Source organism: Barbus barbus (assembly GCF_936440315.1).
Source record: "Barbus barbus genome assembly, chromosome: 16".
NCBI lineage: Eukaryota > Metazoa > Chordata > Actinopteri > Cypriniformes > Cyprinidae > Barbus > Barbus barbus.
In genome coordinates this window covers 14,285,302-14,304,317 of record NC_136744.1, presented here as the reverse complement: position 1 = coordinate 14,304,317, position 19,016 = coordinate 14,285,302, and the positions used below count along the sequence as shown (strand labels likewise).

Genomic DNA, 19,016 nt, shown 5'->3' with positions numbered 1-19,016 from the left:
CTCTTCTTAGACCTATCAAACAAAACGCTAAATTTTCTTCTCAAATGGTTTGACTAAATTGACTGCCACCTGCTGCTACAAACCATTATATGGAAATGACTGAAGAAATGACTTTGTGAGCTCTTTGTTGGTCTAAATTGAAACACACACTGAGGCACTGCCACACATTTCTGTATAAAAGATAAACATAAGCTCTTCGGTTTTTCACAAGTAAATTAATAACACTATTAGTGTAAAAAAAAAAGTACCATGGAACAAACATGTTATTTTGGACATGTATCATGATATTCGTCGTACCAAGGATATAGTAATTGTTCAGTATACTGTACCAAAATACTGTGCTATCTAAATAAATGTACAGGGTAGTAGACTATTAGACTTGTATGTGCTATTTTTCATTTTATTTAGATTTTATGATTTGTGTCTTTTAAATGACTGCTAATTTGCTGTTTTTCATGATTGTTGCTGCCCCCTGCTGATGATACTTTCTATTCTAATGTTACATTCCCATGCAAGTCATGGCACTGCAGCATTAAAATATAATATTTATATAGAGAGAAAACTTATTAAAGACAACAAATATTATTATTGTTAAATTCTGCTTGGCTGCAGCTTTATAATTAAATCTAAACACCCTCCTAGTCGTAACAACATTTTTATCATCTGCCCTCAAGGTCATCTGTTTTAATTTGATTCATTTATAACTTCCCTTTGCAGTAATATTTTATTACGGTCATATAACACCCACAGATACGTTTCAGAGGGCCCTGACAACATTTAAAGGGACAGTTCAGCCAAAAATGAATATCCTGTCATCATTTACATAAGGGCTGTGCACATCAAAGGCAACAACTTTGAAGATAACTACAAAAGTTTTAATAATCATTCTAATTCTATATAGCAATAGGAAAGTCCGCACACCTCACCTGATAATGATAAAGAGGAACTATATAATTGAAATCACTTTCAGATTTTAGGCCTATATTGCAACATGAACGATATTACCGTCCACACAAGTGCATGATAGCATTCTGTTTATTATAAGTGTGAGCTGCAGATATGCCATCTGCTGCTTTAAATGCTTGAGTTTTTAAGTTGGGTGGATTCTGATTGGCTGTCTGATTAACTGGAAAGAAAATTATTCTTAAATCAGAATCAATGACTTTAGCACGCCCACAGTAAATGTCTGTTGGTGTGGATGCAAATATAGTTATCATTAACGCTCTTGGTGTAAACAGCACTTTACCTTCAGTCAGGGACGGATCATGATGCAGAGGTGCCCTGGGCATGGACTGATTATAGGCCCCCCTCAGTTGAAATCGCGGACATTTTCAAAGTTCAAATAGCAATGGATTCTATTTACACTAAGTGAAAACAGCAGTATTTTTAGCGATATGTAATTTACACTAAGTGCAAATAGCTATAGATTATATTTACACTGTTAAAATAGCAGGATTTTCTGCTATTTAGACTACTTGTTGCAAAATAGTGGCAATTATCTGCACTTCAGTATTGTAGTACATTATAAAACAGTATGCTATAATAACGTATTGAGTGTAAATTATAATTTTAATTCAGATTATTAAATGCATGCCACCTTATTGATAATAAAGCCCTCCCTACACCTACCCTAACCCTACCCGATACTTTATTTTCAACTTTTTGGTTATTTCTTTAATTTTTATTAAAAATAAATGCCTTTACGATGTGATATGAGATTTGAAAAGGGAGAAATAAAGTTCGGCAAAAGGCCAATTTTCACATCATAGTTCAGACGGGGGTCGGGCCTCGGACATGATAAATGCCTCACAGACATGATAAATATATCTAAAAATACTGCTGTTTGCACTTAGTGTAAATAGAATCCATTGCTATTTGAACTTTGAAAATGACCACGATTTCAACTGAGGGGGGCCTATAATCAGTCCGTGCCCAGGGCACCTCTGCATCATGATCCGTCCCTGACTGAACTATTTTAATAGCCGAAACAGTAGTATAAACTGTTTTGGGAGAAGGGGAAAAAAAGACGGGCTCGGGTCGGACACGGGCCGATAATTCTGATAAGCTGTCGGACGTGGGCCGGGCTAGGGCCTGAGCGTCTCGGGCCAGGGCCGGGCTAGGGCCTAAATTTGAGGCCCGTGCAGGGCTCTAGTCTCTGGCTGCCAGCCAGCGAATTTGAACAAAAACAGATTTTAATTTAGCAGCTGATGATGTGCCGCACTGAATGATCTAATCACACCAGTGTGATCGTTTATTAAATATAAAAAATATTATTCGGCTATTTAAATTTTTTTTGTCATTCAAAATCCACTTGCCTCAAAAATCTGAGGGGGCACGGTTGAAATCGCACTCTGGGAGTAGCAGTATTTCAGCTGGGCCCCCTCTGGTCCAGTTCCCTGGACAGGTGCACCAGTAGGCCCGTGCGTTAATCCGTCCCAGCCTTCATGCCATTCCAAACCCTTATGACTTTTTTTTTTTTTTTTTTTTTTTTTTTTTTTTTTTTTGTGTGTGTGTGTGTGTGTGTGTGGAACACAAAAGCAGTTACCAGGCAGAATGTCCAGGCTGCACAGCAATCCTTGGTCTCCATCCACTTTCATTATACAGAAATACAGCAGCTTGGACATTCTGCTAAACAACTCCCTTTGTTTTTCACACAAGAAATTAAGTCAAAATGGTTTGGAATGACATAACCTGACTAAATGATAACGAAATTCATTTTCTGGGTGAACTATCCCTTTAAATGATTCTTCCCCACTGAGACTGCTACAATAATATCTTGATAAATAGCTGCCAGACCCCCTGGGCCACAGATCCAGTGTTCATATTTCATGTTTGCACTGTAATAATACCCAAAGATGGAGGAGTGTACAACTGCAGTGCAAAACACATCTAAGAACTGAGGGTAGTGTGTTAGGCTCAGCGTCTTCCCCAGGCTAATTGTCAACTGATGAGCTTTGAGCAGCTTTAGGATTTAGAATGTATTATGAGGAAGGAGGGAAGGAGGGAGAGGCAGCAACAATACTGCCAGACAGCCGAGGACCAGGGTGGGGAGGATTGCATCGGCAAGAGAGAGAGAGAGACACACACACACACACACACACAGAGAAATAATAGGGCATGTGAATTAGCCAAAGTGGATGCAGCATCACTGAGAGGCGCAGAGTGAAAGTGAGGGAGTGAATGACAGCAAGGGACCAGAAGAATACGCATGTGTGATCAGAACAAACGGGAAGGGTGAGGAGCTAAGCAGAGGAGAGGCGAGGCACGGCTGCTTCACTGACTTCAAGCGATCTCAGGGCTGGAGCCGTCCATCCTGCCTCGTGGAGGGCTGCCTCTTTAACCACAAGCCGCCGAGACACACACAGAGACTCAGAGGACCTGTGGTCATGGCAGACATAGGTAAGTGATTCAAATCTCTTCTTTGCAAATCCTCTTTGAGCTTCTGCTTCAAGTTGTTAACTGTAATACAAGGTGTAATTTTGAACAGTTATGCCATCTGCATCTAAAGGTCACACTTTCTTAGGTTTGGAGCAATCGAATGGTGATTAACCCTCCAGGTGATCTGAACCCCATTGTTTAAGAGGTGTATCCTCAGCGTGTAGGTGTTTAAATAAGGGCATGCTGGGAGCCAGACACCCAGAGTTAATGAGAGCCGCAGGGTATCCTCAACCCCGCCCAGCTCTCATACGCACTGCTGCTTTCCAGCCTGCCCTTTACAACTATAATGGAGAGGGCTTATATTGCAGGACATATCTGTTATGTCCGTGAATGGATCACAGGGAGTGTGGGGAAGGGAATTGTATGATAGCCCTCCTCTATGTCTATTTTCACTCTGCTTACCAGGGATTATCAGGGTGATTACTTACAGAAGAGATACAGAATCGTCTCTCTCTTATTCTGGCACTGTTTGCTTCCTGTGCCCAGGGAATGACTGTCATAGTGTGCAAAGGGGAAAACTGCAGATAGTGTATGACCTGTAATGCTGTGTAGTATATACTATGATTAAAAGGAATTCATTTTCATTGACGTGTTTATCCACAGGCTGAACAACTCACAGACAATGCTTGGTCTTGATTTTAACTTTAATATCACCATAAAATCAATATTGACAGTCCTTGTTTTTATGCAGTATTTATTATAAATAATGTATCCATACACATCATTATACCAAAAACATTAACTTTCTGTCTCTTGCAATGACATCTCTTCTCTAATGACTTGTGCATCAGTGTGAGGACAGGACTATAATTCCTCCTCTCCAGCAACCTATCACTCAAGAAATAGCAGTAATTAGCAAACAACAACCATCCAATCAAATCCCAACGGACCATATCAAGTCCCGTCCTCATTCATTTTTCTTGTTCAAAAAGCCATTTCGCTCAGATATATGTCAGAATAGGGATGACACACGGTTGCAGTTTTCATTTCATGTCGACTTGGAATCAATTGCTTCTAATTTCAATTACTTTAAAAGTAAATCTTTAATGTAATCTAAAAGAAAAACTGTGTAAATTAGCATGCACAAATATCCAATATCAACCCAATAATAATTTAAAATGTTTTAACCAGTTTACTTTATATTTTAGTATGATATTGTGCATGGGAAATTCACTGAATGCATGGATAAACTCAACCGTATCTGTAGTATAACTGAGATGGTTATGAATCATCATTAAAATGTCTTGTTAGTTTGAAATGTTGTGCGGCGGTCAGTAATGTAATGATGCTCATGATTGCGTTTCAGAATCTCTCAGTGAGGCCCTGAAAGCCATCAGTGTCAGCACAGAGCTGGTGGAGGAGGAGCTGAAGCCCCATCTGGATGTTCTACTCAACCTTCTATTAGAGAAGAGTGAGTTTGCACCAATTAACTACCCCTCCAATTACATATCTGTCAACCCGTAAACCTCTTTTTCATTCATATCTATACGTTTGTTAATTGCAACATCCAATCCTGGTGCCATGACCCTTAAGAGAACCTGTAAAAAGCCATGATCGCATATGAAAGTGACGTCTGTTGTTGCAAGAAGCCCTACTGAGTGAGGGCACCATTTAGCGTTGCACTCATTACACACTCATCCTGCTATGAGCTGCTATTTGCCTCTGCCTACTTGAAGTACTCTGTGTGTGTGTCTATGTGTGAGAGAGAGTGTGTGTGTGTGTGTGTGTGTGTGTGTGTGTGGGAAGACAATCCAATGTAGGGGGCAGCAGAGGGTCAGCTTATCTTCCTGCTAGCAGATTTGGGGCACAAGTAATCCGCATTTAAATTTGAGAGAGGGAAGGCGAAGGAGAGAACGGGTTAATCTCATTAATCTTTCTCTCCTTTACTCCATTTCACTCCCCATCTTCTGCTCATTCTTGCAAATTAGTTTGCACCAGCTGTCCTTCTTGGCACATTCCTTGTGATTTCGGATTGCAAGTGCATCTAAAAATGGATACGCAGCCCCCGCAAAAGAACACAAAGTAGATGTTACCATGGCAGCTAGGCTTCCTCTGACAGCTTGACCTGCCACCATGGCCCTTGTGGATATTTTTCTTGAGTAGAACATGCTTTAATGGCAGATTTCCACCTGCTAGTATCTCTGTCTCCGAAGCAGATTCTCATCTACCACTTTGAATTTGAACGGATTACTCTGAGGCCTCGGTGTCAAAGCATCTCTGAAGTGTGCGGAATAAAACCTGAGGGAGGAGATAAAAGAAAAAGTGAAGAAACAAGATGAGCTATCGGGAAGAAAGTGCAGTCTGAAATTGATTTGACATCAGTGAAAAATAGGGAAGCTTTGTTAAAGCGTTCAGGTGGTTTTATTCAATGGTGATATCCAGTCTACAAAAACAGGAGCACACACCTGTAAGGAATTTTACCCTAATAAACACATATGCGTTTATTTATAGTACATCAGTAAATGAAATTACAAATATGCAAAGAAAATAATCCCAACTATTTCTATCCCCAGAGAAAGGAACAGCGGAGAAAATAATGTCCAGTGGTGTTCTGCCCATACTTGCTCAAGTCCTGAGGAAGAAGAGTCCCCTCACCTCTCAGGTCACCTTATTGGTGGCAGAGATGGCCAGAGAAGGTAAATGAGATACATTCTTTTGCTTATATTGATATTTCTTTAGCTTTGGCCACTTTTATATCTCAGGGGAAAATAAAAGGCCATTGATTTTATTGCTTTACCTTTGTCCCAGACTCTATTTTACACTGACAATCTCATTAAAAAAGTATAAATGATTACATGAAAAACTATTATGGGGAGAGCAGGGCACAACTTGATACTTTTTTAAACACTTGTGACTTTCTCAGTTTGTGAAAATACACTTCAGAGTCTAATTTTTTTGTTTTGTTTTTTCATAAGTGTATCATTTTTCATTTTTAACAGTGAATTTTTTTTTTCTGTATTTACCTCAAAATAATGGAAGTGAAATGTGTCAACATGACCATTTCTTAAAATAATAATTTCTGAACATTGACTCTCAGTTTTTATTCTCCTGTTTCTCATTAAAATTCATGAAAGTAATTAATGTAAATTACATTGCTAATGTCAAAGAATAGCATAGTTCTAATAACAGTGGGGCACGTTGTAACGCGGTGTTACAACATTTCCCAGCTACACAACTGGAATTTAAAACTGGTTAATGTCGTCTGCTAACTACAGAAGCAATAAAGAATTATCTACGCTGTTAAATAACAGAGATTCAAATAATAGCAGATGTGTCTCATTTTAAACAAACACTAAAAACTATGAAAATGAAAAATTTGAAGATGAAAAATTTACTTCAGTTAGAAATTTTGCTATGGTTAATATCTTCAAAAGATTTTTGAATTTTGGCACATTTTTTTCTCTACAGTGTTTATATGACAAGTACTAAATACTAAATAGCATAGACAATTTCAATATTTATTGTGTGAAATGATTTATATCAATGAAGGATATATTTTTGTCTCGTAGTTGTAGCATTATTTATACCACAGTGAACAATTTTGACCATAATTCCACTTTTGTAAAGCTGAATATTGTTGGCTCTGCTGTAAATTGCTCATGTTCCTCATTTGTAAGTCACTTGGATAAAAGCTTACAGATAAACATTAGACATGTAACATGAAGGAAACAGAAATTAAGGTAAATATTTCCAGTGAAAATAAAGTTAGCCTTAGCAAGACAAAGGAGTTTATTCACAAAAAAGTAATTCCATTAGTGTAATTTCCAACACAGAATGCAATATACCATTTGAGATACAATATACCATTTAAGATTTTCAGAGAAAAAAAAAACACATTCAGAGGGCCGAAAGTTCCTGATGAAGCACCCGCATATTTGTGTATCCAAGTATGAACCAAATGTCCTCACATTGACAATAAAACTTCCAGTGAAACCTTCTAAAGAGCTTGATAGAGGACTAAATAATGTCTAAAGGATCCTTATTAGCATCTGTGGTTCCGTGAAGAACCTTTGACATCCATGGAACCCTTCCATTGCACAAAAGGTTCTTTATGGTGGAAAAAGGTTCTTCAGATTGTTCTTCACTAGGAAACATGGTTAATCTAAGAACTGTTCACTGAAAGGTTTATTTGGGAACCCAGAATGGTTCTTCAGTGGCATCACTGCAAAAAAGGAAAAAATATATTTTTGCTACCATTATTTTATTTGTGTGTTTGTGTGCTAGCTGCTGTGAGGGAACGCTGTATTGAAGCAGGTCTGGTGACCGCATTAGTGCCTTTACTGAACAGCCCAGACCAGGACCAGCTCCTGCACACAGGCCGAGCAATTGGACGTATCTGCTTTGAAAATGGTGAGTGCATTGGAGCAGGATATTGCAGTCTATCCAATCGTGTTTCTCACCAACAGCCTTGATGTGTCTCCAGTTGGCCTCACAATTCCGCTCAGACACAATTTTCTTTCTTACCACAGAGTTAATTTGAATAGTACTGTAAATGTCAGGATCTTGATTCTGTTTATGCTTCAACTTCTTGAACATGCAGTTCTCCTGATATTATGGTTCACCGGTCCGCATTTGGTATTAAAACATCGTATTTGAAGGGATTCTTGTCTTTATTAATCCTTGGATTGTCTTTCTCTTCCGTTGCCATCTCCTGGCCTAGTTTTCTCTGTCTTTGCACTGAAAGGGAAATATTCTATGTTGAATTTCATATTCAAAAATGGCTTAGTAGCCATTCCTGAGGTTGTCTGTGATGTTATAAGTAAAACGTGTTATAAGTAAAATGTCCTACCTATCAAGATGGTTTAAACATAAAACGATAATATAAATATTCTGCTCTTGTTTTGTTGAGGCTTGGCTTTCGTCAGCCTATTCATCTTGAGCATTCATTACACACATTCAGAATAAAATAAATTACTATTCATTCCCAGTGCTCCTTTCTCCATTATATTCTCACATCTTCTATAGCTCTCAATTTCCATTCCTCTCTTGGCTGTGTGCTTGTGTGCCCACTCACCCGTCCTCCCTGTGTGTGTCTCTCTCTCAGCTGTTCAGCAGACGCAGCTGGTTGAGAATGGTGTAATCCCCAGGCTGGTGGCCATAATGCAGCAGTATTCTGAGAATGACCCACTGGTAAACGTCTGCCTGCTGGCACTCTGCAACCTTGCTGATGTGGGTAAGACAAAAATAGAGAGCAGGGAAGCTTTTTAAATCATATATAATAAAAGCACTAGCTGACTGGACATTGTCACACTGAGTAGCGATACACCAGTTTTAAAATTGTAGTTGATACCTACCTACATTACATACTAACTTTTATTTATTTATTTATTCAATAACTAAAATAAGTAAAATAATACTAATAATGTAAATAAATAAATGGTCATGCATTGATATTAAATCAATCAATTTTATTAATTAAATAACAATGACCATTTATTTATTTACATAATAAATGGCTTATATTTAAAAATAAAAATAAAAACAGGAATCATTTTAAATATCACAAGTGAATTTAGGCATCACAACAACATAATGTACTACATGAAAAATGGATTTTCATTTTGATATTTTCTAAAGATTTAACAATTTTATGACAAATGTAATTTAAATATAAAAATAGGGGAAATGAGCATGCAAAATTACACAGTATTGGTTAATATGTCTATTTCGACATATTGCATAAATAATAACCACTATACTACCAATATATTGTGCATCTGTAAGATTGATGGAATCTTGTTTTTGTAGCCACCTCATTTTTATTTATTCTTATTTACAGAAATGTTTGAGTATTTTTCTTATACTATCTCTAGTTACTGATTGTGATTTCTATCACTGTGTTCAGATGCTGCACGAGAGGCCCTGGTGGAAGTGGGTGTAGCGGCGGTCTTGACCTATCAGCTGAAGCGGGCACCAGACGCAGAACGCCGGCATCTCATACTAGAGGTTCTTGGGTCACTTGGAGAGAGTGGTGAGCCACATAATATTCAAACCAGATCTATATGTGAGCCTGGATCATATAACATTATTCGTATAGTGTACTTTGGTTGAAATCTTGCCTCAGTCACTACTCTTGCTGATGATGTCTAGAAGTGAGCTAAAAATGTACTCGTGCGTGTCCTTGCAAATCCCTGTGTGACTACGTGCTCATGTCTTTTAGATGCTCTGAAACTGCAGTTTGTGGAAGCAGGCGTGCCCGAGGCTCTCTCTGAAATGATTCGAACTCTTCAGGGTGGCTCTGACACACATGACCTCTGCAGCATAAAAGTGGCCTCAAACCTCATAGTGAGCCTTCTACTGGGAGGTACGTCTCTCTCCATTATTTCACCGCTAACATCATATTACAATGGATTTTTCTATTTAGACTATTTTATTATGACTACATCAGTCTATCAACCTTAGACCATAACAGAGTCTAATGAAATATGTCAACAATGCAATGTAAGAATAGTGCATCATCTGCCTTTCCTTACAGATGAATCAATGCAGAAGTGTTTTGGGGAAGGGACGGGGATGGTGTATCAGGATGTTCTTTCCTGGCTACAGTCAGCAAATACCGAGCTGCAGTTGTCAGGAGCCCTGGCCATTGCTAACTTTGCCAGAAATGGTGAGATGATGAACATGGAGTTGTAGTGGAGTGTAATAAATGTTTTTATCTGACTTTATTGCAGTTTAAAATGATTGAAAATAGTCTCTCTCTCTCTCTCTCTCTCTCTCTCTCATTTTTTCTTAGACAGCAACTGTGTGAAGATGTTGGATTTAGGAGTTGTTCCTCATATTCTGGACCTGCTGGAGCAGCATGTAGCAGAGGGCGATGTATCTGTGCAGCACGCTGGCCTAAGTGCACTAAGAAATCTTGCCATTCCAGGTTCTACACTTCTTTTCAAAGTGCATTGCTGTTAAAATTTGTTTTCTTGGGAGTGGGGGGGGGGGGGGGGGGGGGGGGGGGGTAGTCAGTAATAGTCAGTAAGAGTCTTTAACATGTAAGCTCAGCAAGGCTGTATTTATTTAACCAGAAATACAGTAATATTGTGAAATAATATTGTGTATATTTTGGTATATTTTAAAATGCAATTTTTTCCTTTGATATCAAAGTTAAATTTTCAGCAGCCATTACTCCAGTCTTTATTGATTTGAAATAGCACTTTTAACAACGTAAAAGTCTTTACTTTCACTTTTATTCAATTTTATGCGTCTTGATGAATAGAAATATTAATTTCTTTAAAAAGAAATCTTACTGACCCAACCCTTTGAACGACCACTACAACAATGCCTTTTGTAAATACATATTTAAGAAACATTTTTTGAATTTCCTGTGAAGAACAACATAGGTTTTCACCTGCATATAGTGTAGTTTACTGCAGGGACAGGTTTGGATATTGGGCCCCAGTATGGGATGCAAGTGTGTACATGTTTCCAGCAGGTTTCTTAACCAGATTAACCAGCAAGAGTTCCTTGGTCAGTCAAATTCACTAAAAAGAACATACTGGCTATGCCAGTTCACCAGCTTGCCAACTAGTACAGACTGGACTTTTTAGCAGGTTTATATTTTCTATTATGCTTGTCTGTGGTTAGATCTGTCATCCTGCTCTCTCTGTTTTCCTGATATAGCTTCCAATAAGGTGCGTATGTTAGAGGATGGAGTCACAGAGAGGATCAGGACTCTTCTGCGCTCTGACATGCCCCCCGTCCAGTTCAAACTGCTGGGCACTTTGCGCATGATGGTGGATGGCCAAGGTAATGATTCAAGAAAACTGCACTTATGTGAATTGTTAGGTCACAGATTAAAGAGGCTAGTTTGCATAAACGTATAAAATTAAATTGCATGCAAAGTTGCTTTAGAGAAAAGTGACTCTTAAATGCATACAATGTAAACACTGAATAAGTGTGACTACTCCTAGTGGTAGTAAAAAAGTACATTCATTTGGCTGTTGAAGAGGAGGACATGACAAAAAACATGTTGTCATTTTTTAGACAAAAGCTTTGCTAAACTATACAATTACCTGCCAAGTGACTATGATGGCTTATGAATTAACATTTCTCCTTACAACTTTAAACTGTTGTTCAAGAGGCTGTAATTTCCAGCCCTTCAGTGAAGTGTATTATTTTAGACACCCTTGTATGCAGACAAAAGGCCTGCAAGGGCTTTGACACACTAAATTACTGTCTGTGCTCCAGTGATAATTTCCCTTAACAAAGGTTATCTGAGTAACTAAATACAGATGTAAACAAACCTTAAAGTGCTGCCATGGTATCTCTTTATTATGTCTATGAATGTATCAACAGTTATTTTTTTAGCAGATTTTCTCTCTTCATTTCTACTGTACTCTTCCCCCCCCCCCCCCCCCCCCGCTCGTAGAGGAAGCAGCTTCAGTTTTAGGGAAGGATGAGGTTCTGTTAGCACGGGTGATGGAGTGGTGCGAGGCTAAAGATCACGCTGGTGTCAGAGGCGAGGCCAACCGTCTTTTAGCAGCTCTCATAAGACACAGCCGAAACCCTGTGAGTTTTAAACAAATAAAGTATGTGTAACTGTAGTCATGTGTAACTATATAGTCAGATAAACTGTTTATCTAAAATATCCCCCTCTGTTGTCTTTAAAGGAAGTCATCCATACTGTCATTAAAGCAGATGGAGTCCAACATCTCATCTCAATGGCAACCAGTGAGCACGTCATCATGCAGAATGAAGCTTTAGTTGCTTTGGCCATTGCTTCTGCAATAGACATTGGTAAGACTTTTGCTGTGTCTCAATTCAAATGACATACTCTATATGTATTCATTAAACCAATTCATTCAAAAACGCAGCTTCATTCAAGACCGAAATACTACTGCTGTGGCTGCGTTCAAAATCGCACATTTTTGTCATTGTCTTATGACCTACAGCGTCAGTTGCGTTGCTTTACTGCCATTCTCTCCTTTTGATTCATGGGATTTGGAATACAGTACTACCTTTCTCATCATTTCCGCCTACTATATAGTAGGAAAGTATGCATTTTTGGATGCAGCCTGTGAGTTCATTCTGTTGTGGCTTTGTTTTGTTGGTAGGGCAGAAAAAAAGGTTAAGTGACTATATTGTGTCTAAAATGTCAATATTATAAAATGACAATATTGTGTCTAAAATAAAATATGAACCTTTGGTTACTGTATGATTACAGAACATTCTTAAAGCAACTGAACTTAATTTTCCAAGGGCGTGGAAAATCAATCTTTTATCAACAAAACGGTGCAGGGATGATTAATGGATTCAAAATGAAAATTGTCACATTTTATTTGAACAGTTTTACAGCTCAAATCCTAAATGGACTTTTACTGAAAAAATCTGTCATATTTCTGCTTTAAAACTGTTAGATTCTAAGTGCTATGGCAATATCACACTTGCAGTTGTGAGTACTGTAACCAAGATCTGTTAACTAATGAATCAAATAAATTCTTATTTTGACACTATAAGTTGTGTATTTCCTTTCAAAAGCTCATTTTCTTAATACAAGTTAACACTTATGAGAATAACAGTCTTTTGCATGTGGGTTTCTCACTGAACTCCTTGTGTTATGTGGTTCCCTCATACATACCATGTCTTATCTTGGTATATCCGTTTCTTCTGTGCAGAGGCAGTCCAAGAACCATTTCGGGATGCAGATCTCCTTCCCACCTTGCAGAAGATGCTAGATGACCCTGTTGTGGCCGTGGAAGTCAAATTCAGCGCTTTAGGCCTCATCTGCAGCCTTGCCAACTCTAGTCAGTACCACAAAATGACACTGTGGAACTGCCAAAGATTGTATTAGATTAATTCTTACTTGCCAAAGATTGTATTAGATTAATTCTTACTAACCAATCAAACTCTGTGAAGATTGAAATTACAAGATTCTGTGAGCCCTAGTTTTGAACTAAATTATATATTACTCTTTAGCCTCTTCTTTTTCTCCTACAGGCATGTTACGGGAGCAGATAACATCTCTAAACCTGAGGGACACCCTGTCTAAACTGTCCACTCACACCAGCACAAAGCTGGCTAAGCAGGCCGACACGGTGATGGCTGTTCTTTCTGAGACCGCCTAGACTTGCATAGTCATCTTCCAGACACACTTACAGATATCCTTGTGGGGATATTTTCTGATATTTCATCCCCATAAGGATAGTGAAACACACACACACACACACACAGTTAATCCATCTAGCTTGGCATGTAGTCAGACCAAAGCAATATAAATGTACCCCGCTCACTTCAGAGACATGTGGTGCGATTTCATCATCTAATGTAGGAGGAAGTCAGTTTGTCCATAATAGATGTCATTTGTTGTCAGCTGTCCCAGGAACAGGAACATTTGGGAGTCAGACTATCCATCAGATATCAGTAATGAACCTGCTGCCCTCCGAAACAAGTGTTCAGGTTTTCAGTGGGAAATAATTTACAGACATGCAATTATACTCTCCATGGACTTCCATTATAAGAGCACTAGATCTAGCGAAGCCACTGTATCTATCGATGAGCTTGCTGTCTATCCATGGAAATTAATAAATGACTAACATTTAATTTTTATGTTGCATACCAATGTACTGCACTGCTCTTAAAATGAGTAGTGATATATTTGTCTTGTGGTTTCTGTTATCAGAGTACATTAACACAGCTGAAGTGATATTTCATCTTAAAGTTATATAATGCTGAATGTAAAATATATATTGTTAGGAAAGAGTATGTATTGGGTTGTCTATTTTCATATCATAGCTGGCCTTACTACTTTAGTTTTCTGGTGTAGGGCTTTTTAATGCAGATTCTTTGATCATGTTGATCATTTATTTCTAGCTAGCCATGAGCACAAAACTGAATCTCCATATCATGAAAGCAATAGCCAGAAACATATCAAGAACAGTTCTTGAGTTTCCTAAGTCTAAATAAAAAGCAATCATCATTGATAACTCTAGCAGTGTTGTAACTCTTTGTATCTTTGTCTTAAAAATTGTTTTCTCAGTTTCTGTCAAGGTCAGACGATCCACAAAACAGAGCAATTTTAGTGAATACTGTGTCAGTGGAAGTAATGTTTTGAACCATGTCTGTGAGTGTGTGGCTTGTATATTTCCAGAGACAAATGGCCCGAGGGCAACGACAGACTTTTCAGATTTAACAAGCTGAATGTGTGAGGTGGCTCGGCCGTGGCCAATTAGAAAGCTTCATGCAGCACTGAAGATCACCAGGCTCTTCACAGCTTGACAAATAGCACAATCTCTACCCGTCCTCCATAGCTGCGCCAATGGGTGTTGATTAAATTTTTAAATAAATAGACTATTTTTGTGTGTAAAGTGTATGGTTTACCAGAACAGCTTGTTTCTGGCAATAAAGTGAAAATAAAGTGAGATTGTCTGTTTTTTTTATACTGTGATGTTAAGACTGGAAAAACATCAGTATATTATTTCAGCTTAAAATAATGGTTTTCTATTTTAATACACTTTATAATATAATTTATTCAAGTGAATGCAAAGCTGAATTTTCATCATCCATTACCCCAGCCTTCAGTGTCACATCCTTCAGAAATCATTCTAATATGCTGATTTATTATCAGTCTTGGAGATAGTTGTGCTGCTTACTTATATACTTTTTCAGGAAACTGATGAATAAAAATGTCTTTACTATAACTTTTTATCAATTTAACAGCCTCACTGAATAAAAGCATTCATTTCGTTATACATATACGCATACACACATAGTTTGGCGTCAAAACTTGAACAGCAAATCAGCATAAATGATTTCTGAAGACTAGTATTATAACCCGAATTCCGGAAATGTTGGGACATTTTTTACATTTGAAAATGAACTCTAAAAGACTTTCAAATCACATGTGCCAATGTTTTATTCACAATAGAACATAGAAAACAAATGTTTAAATGGAGAAATTTTACACTTTTATCCACTAAATGAGCTCAATTCAAATTTGATGCCTGCTATAGGTCTCAAAAAAGTCGGCACGGGGTCTGTAACATGATTAGCTATAAAAGGGATGTCTTAGAGAGGCAGCATTTCTCAGAAGTAAAGATGGGCAGAGGCTCTCCAATCTGTGAAAGAGTGTACAAAGATTGTGGAATACTTTAAAAACAACGTTCTTCAACGCCAAATTGCAAAGGCTTTGCAAATCTCATCATCTACACAGCATAAAATCATCGAAAGATTCAGAGAAACTGGAGAAATCTCTGTGTGTAAGGGACAAGGCCGAAGATCTTTGTTGGATGCCCCGTTCTGTTATTGACATTACTAAATGGGCCCAGGAATACTTCCAGAACCCACTGTCGGTAAACACAATCTGCCGTGCCATCTGCAGATGACAACTAAAGCTCTATCATGCAAAAGGAAGCCATATGTGAACATGGTCCAGAAGCGTAGTCGTGTCCTGTGGGCCAAGCCTCATTTAAAATGGATTGTTTCAAAGTGGAAAAGTGTTCTATGGTCAGACGAGTCCAAATTTGACATTCTTGTTGGAAATCACGAACGCCGTGTCCTCTGGGCTAAAGAGGAGGGAGATCTTCCAGCGTGTTATCAGCGTTCAGTTCAAAAGCCAGCATCTCTGATGGTATGGGGGTGCATAAGTGCATACGGTATGGGCAGCTTGCATATTTTGGAAGGCACTATGAATGCTGAAAGGTATATAAAGGTTTTAGAGCAACAACTGCTCCCCTCCAGACAACGTCTATTTCAGGAAAGGCCTTGTGTATTTCAGCAGAACAATGCAAAACCACATACTGCAGCTATTACAACAGCATGGCTTCATAGTAGAAGAGTCCGGGTGCTGAATTGGCCTGCCTGCAGTCCAGATCTTTCACCTATAGAGAACATTTGGCGCATCAATACGTCAAAGACGACCACGAACTCTTCAGCAGCTGGAAACCTATATCAGGCAAGAATGGACCAAATTCCAACACCAAAACTCCAGAAACTCATAACCTCGATGCCCAGACGTCTTCAAACTATTTTGAAAAGAAGTGGAGATGCTACACCATGGTAAACATGCCCCCGTCCCAACTATTTTGAGACCTGTAGCAGGCATCAAATTTGAAATGAGTTTATTTTGTGCATAAAATTGTAAAATTTCTCAATTTAAACTGTTATCTATGCTCTATTGTGAATAAAATCTTGGCTCATGTGATTTCAAATTCTTTTAGTTTTCATTTTATTCAAATTTAAAAAATTACGCAACGTTTCCGGAATTCGGGTTGCAATTCACAATGTTACTTTTTTTTTTGGATACATGATTCAGCCTTAGTGAGCATAAGACAGCATTAAAAATCCCTTACCAAGCCCAAATGGATGAATGGTGGTGAAAAAAAAACACACACTTTAGATTAGAAAAAATATTTTCTTCCTTCAATTATATGACTGTATGAAATAACATGATATGTGAGTTATACATGGATGATGTAGAAAGTTTAAAAACAAAAATGTCATCACTTTCCATTCTTGCCACTTTCTTGTTGGAGAACCACTTATATGGAGGGAAGTCGTGGCCTAATGGTTAGAGAGTCGGACTTGTAATCCGAAGGTTGCGGGTTCGAGTCTCCGGCCGGCAGGAATTGTAGGTGGGGGGAGTGAATGTCCAGCGCTCTCTCCACCCTCAATACCACGACTGAGGTGCCCTTGAGCAAGGCACCGAACCCCCAACTGCTCCCCGGGCGCTGCAGCATAAAATGGCTGCCCACTGCTCCGGGTGTGTGTGCACGTTGGATGGGTTAAATGCAGAGCACGAATTCTGAGTATGGGTCACCATACTTGGCTGAATGTCACTTCACTTATGAGCAGTCATTTAAGCGGAATTCTTCTATATGACCACTAGATGGAGACAACAGAAACACTACTCTGACCAGAAGGCAGGCTGTCACTGTGTATTAACACTTGCTTGCAGCACAGCTCTTTTCATTGGCCCTAGGAAGCAAACCTTCATTACCTTAATAAAGAAAAACTGGGAAATTAGTAATTATCACTTTGCTGTCTAATTTAATGCCAATTACTATCTACAATCTGTTTATTTGCCAATCATGGTAGCCTAATATTTTAATTAAATTGTGTAATGAAGTCAGAGTACCAGTTACAGTGTTTTTTCCTTTGTTAAAGTGCTTTGTTTGATGTATACACTGCATTCAGATGGCCATTTCTTTACTCTCATTTGACAAATGTTTTTCTGTGTACATGTTTGCCTTAAACAAACGGTGGGCATGTTTTGCAGAAGCTGTGCTGAGTGAAACATATGGGTAGTCTCCGCAGGAGATTGGTGCTACAGGCCACATGCCCAGAGTTCATCCACTCTCATCTGTCCACATTACACAAGCCACAGAACCCAGCTGAGCCTAATCAGCGTGTCCCTCCATCATCCACTGAGTGGACCTCCACCTCCTACATCACAGCAATAAACAACCTCACAATAGTATGGAAAAAAATACTATGGAAGTCAATGGCTGCCAGCAACTGTTTTGGTTACCAGCATTCTTCAAAATATATTATTTTGTGCTCAACAGAAAAAAAGAAACAGATTTGAAACAAGAAGGTAAGTAAATGATGACAGTGCAGTCACATTTACTGTTGCTTGGCGAAATTTCAAAGGTGAATTCCAGTCATAGCAATAGGAATCCGCACGATGATTGGAATTCCAGCTCTTTTTTAGTGAGCCACAACATTTGGCTCAGTTCATAAATAAGATCTGGATCTTTCTTTTATATTTCAGCACACACTTGAGTTATTCAATTTAATTATACTAAAATTTATAATTTCCGAAATACCATAATTTTTTAACTATCCAAAGCACAATAATTTCAAACAAGTCAAATCAGAAGACAAAAATATATTTGTGCAAAACAGCATTATCCAACATTTCTGGATGTATCTATTAACAGTGCAATTTTATGACATTGTCTTGTATGTGTGTATGAATAATCAGAGGTATGTTATGGCATTGGTGGCACACACACATACACATCAATACAATGTTCAGTTGCTGTATGGGATGTGTGTATCTAAGCAGTGTGGTGAAAAGATTGTCCTATTATTTTGTCTTGTATTAATTTACCAACCAGTCAATTAATCAATAAAAAAGACTCTCAGATTTTACTTATATTGAAGCAGGTCACACAAATTCGCCACACTGACCATTAGAAAGCTGCATGGTTTGTGAGTGACTTCTGTGTGAACATCACTATGCTATTGACAATTGACAATGGCATAATGGCCACAACATTATGCTGCGACTGTACCTTTTGGTAGACCTTTTTGGTTGGTTTGTGTCAAAATATTGGATTCTGACAAATTATAAAAATTAAAACCTCAAACATTTTGTTATAAAAAGTTACACTGCAATCCCGCAGTAATAAACCTTTTATAGACATACTTTAAATTGCAACACAGGTATATTCCTGTTTTAAAAATTGACAGAGCTGGTAGGTACTGCTTAACAGGAGTTCCAGGTAATTCAAGTGGAGACCAAATATTGATCCTCAAAAGTGAGATATGAACATGCTGATTTATATTAATTGAAGGAAGGCAGCTGAGCTGGCTGTCCTATCCTTGTGGTTCATTAGAGAACCGCAGCTGTGACACTCATGTCACGG

General features: G+C 38.3%; 1 protein-coding gene across 1 annotated transcript; it reads left to right on the top strand.

Annotated features, from left to right (window-relative positions):
• The first annotated feature begins 3,026 nt into the window (after positions 1 to 3,026).
• LOC306882193 (rap1 GTPase-GDP dissociation stimulator 1-B-like) lies at positions 3,027 to 14,797 on the top strand. The gene is made up of 14 exons (XM_079436671.1): positions 3,027 to 3,399; positions 4,745 to 4,849; positions 5,952 to 6,074; positions 7,663 to 7,788; positions 8,483 to 8,611; positions 9,284 to 9,409; positions 9,599 to 9,742; positions 9,914 to 10,045; positions 10,172 to 10,306; positions 11,050 to 11,175; positions 11,798 to 11,937; positions 12,039 to 12,165; positions 13,044 to 13,172; positions 13,366 to 14,797. The coding sequence occupies exons 1-14, from the start codon at positions 3,387 to 3,389 to the stop codon at positions 13,491 to 13,493; spliced, it is 1,683 nt and encodes a 560-aa protein (XP_079292797.1). The 5' UTR covers positions 3,027 to 3,386; the 3' UTR covers positions 13,494 to 14,797.
• Positions 14,798 to 19,016: the final 4,219 nt, after the last annotated feature.

Coding starts and splice junctions, on each gene's coding strand:
- LOC306882193 (XM_079436671.1), top strand. Junction 8,612..9,283: donor CTGCAACCTTGCTGATGTGG/GTAAGACAAAAA, acceptor CACTGTGTTCAG/ATGCTGCACGAGAGGCCCTG. Junction 11,176..11,797: donor CATGATGGTGGATGGCCAAG/GTAATGATTCAA, acceptor CCCCGCTCGTAG/AGGAAGCAGCTTCAGTTTTA.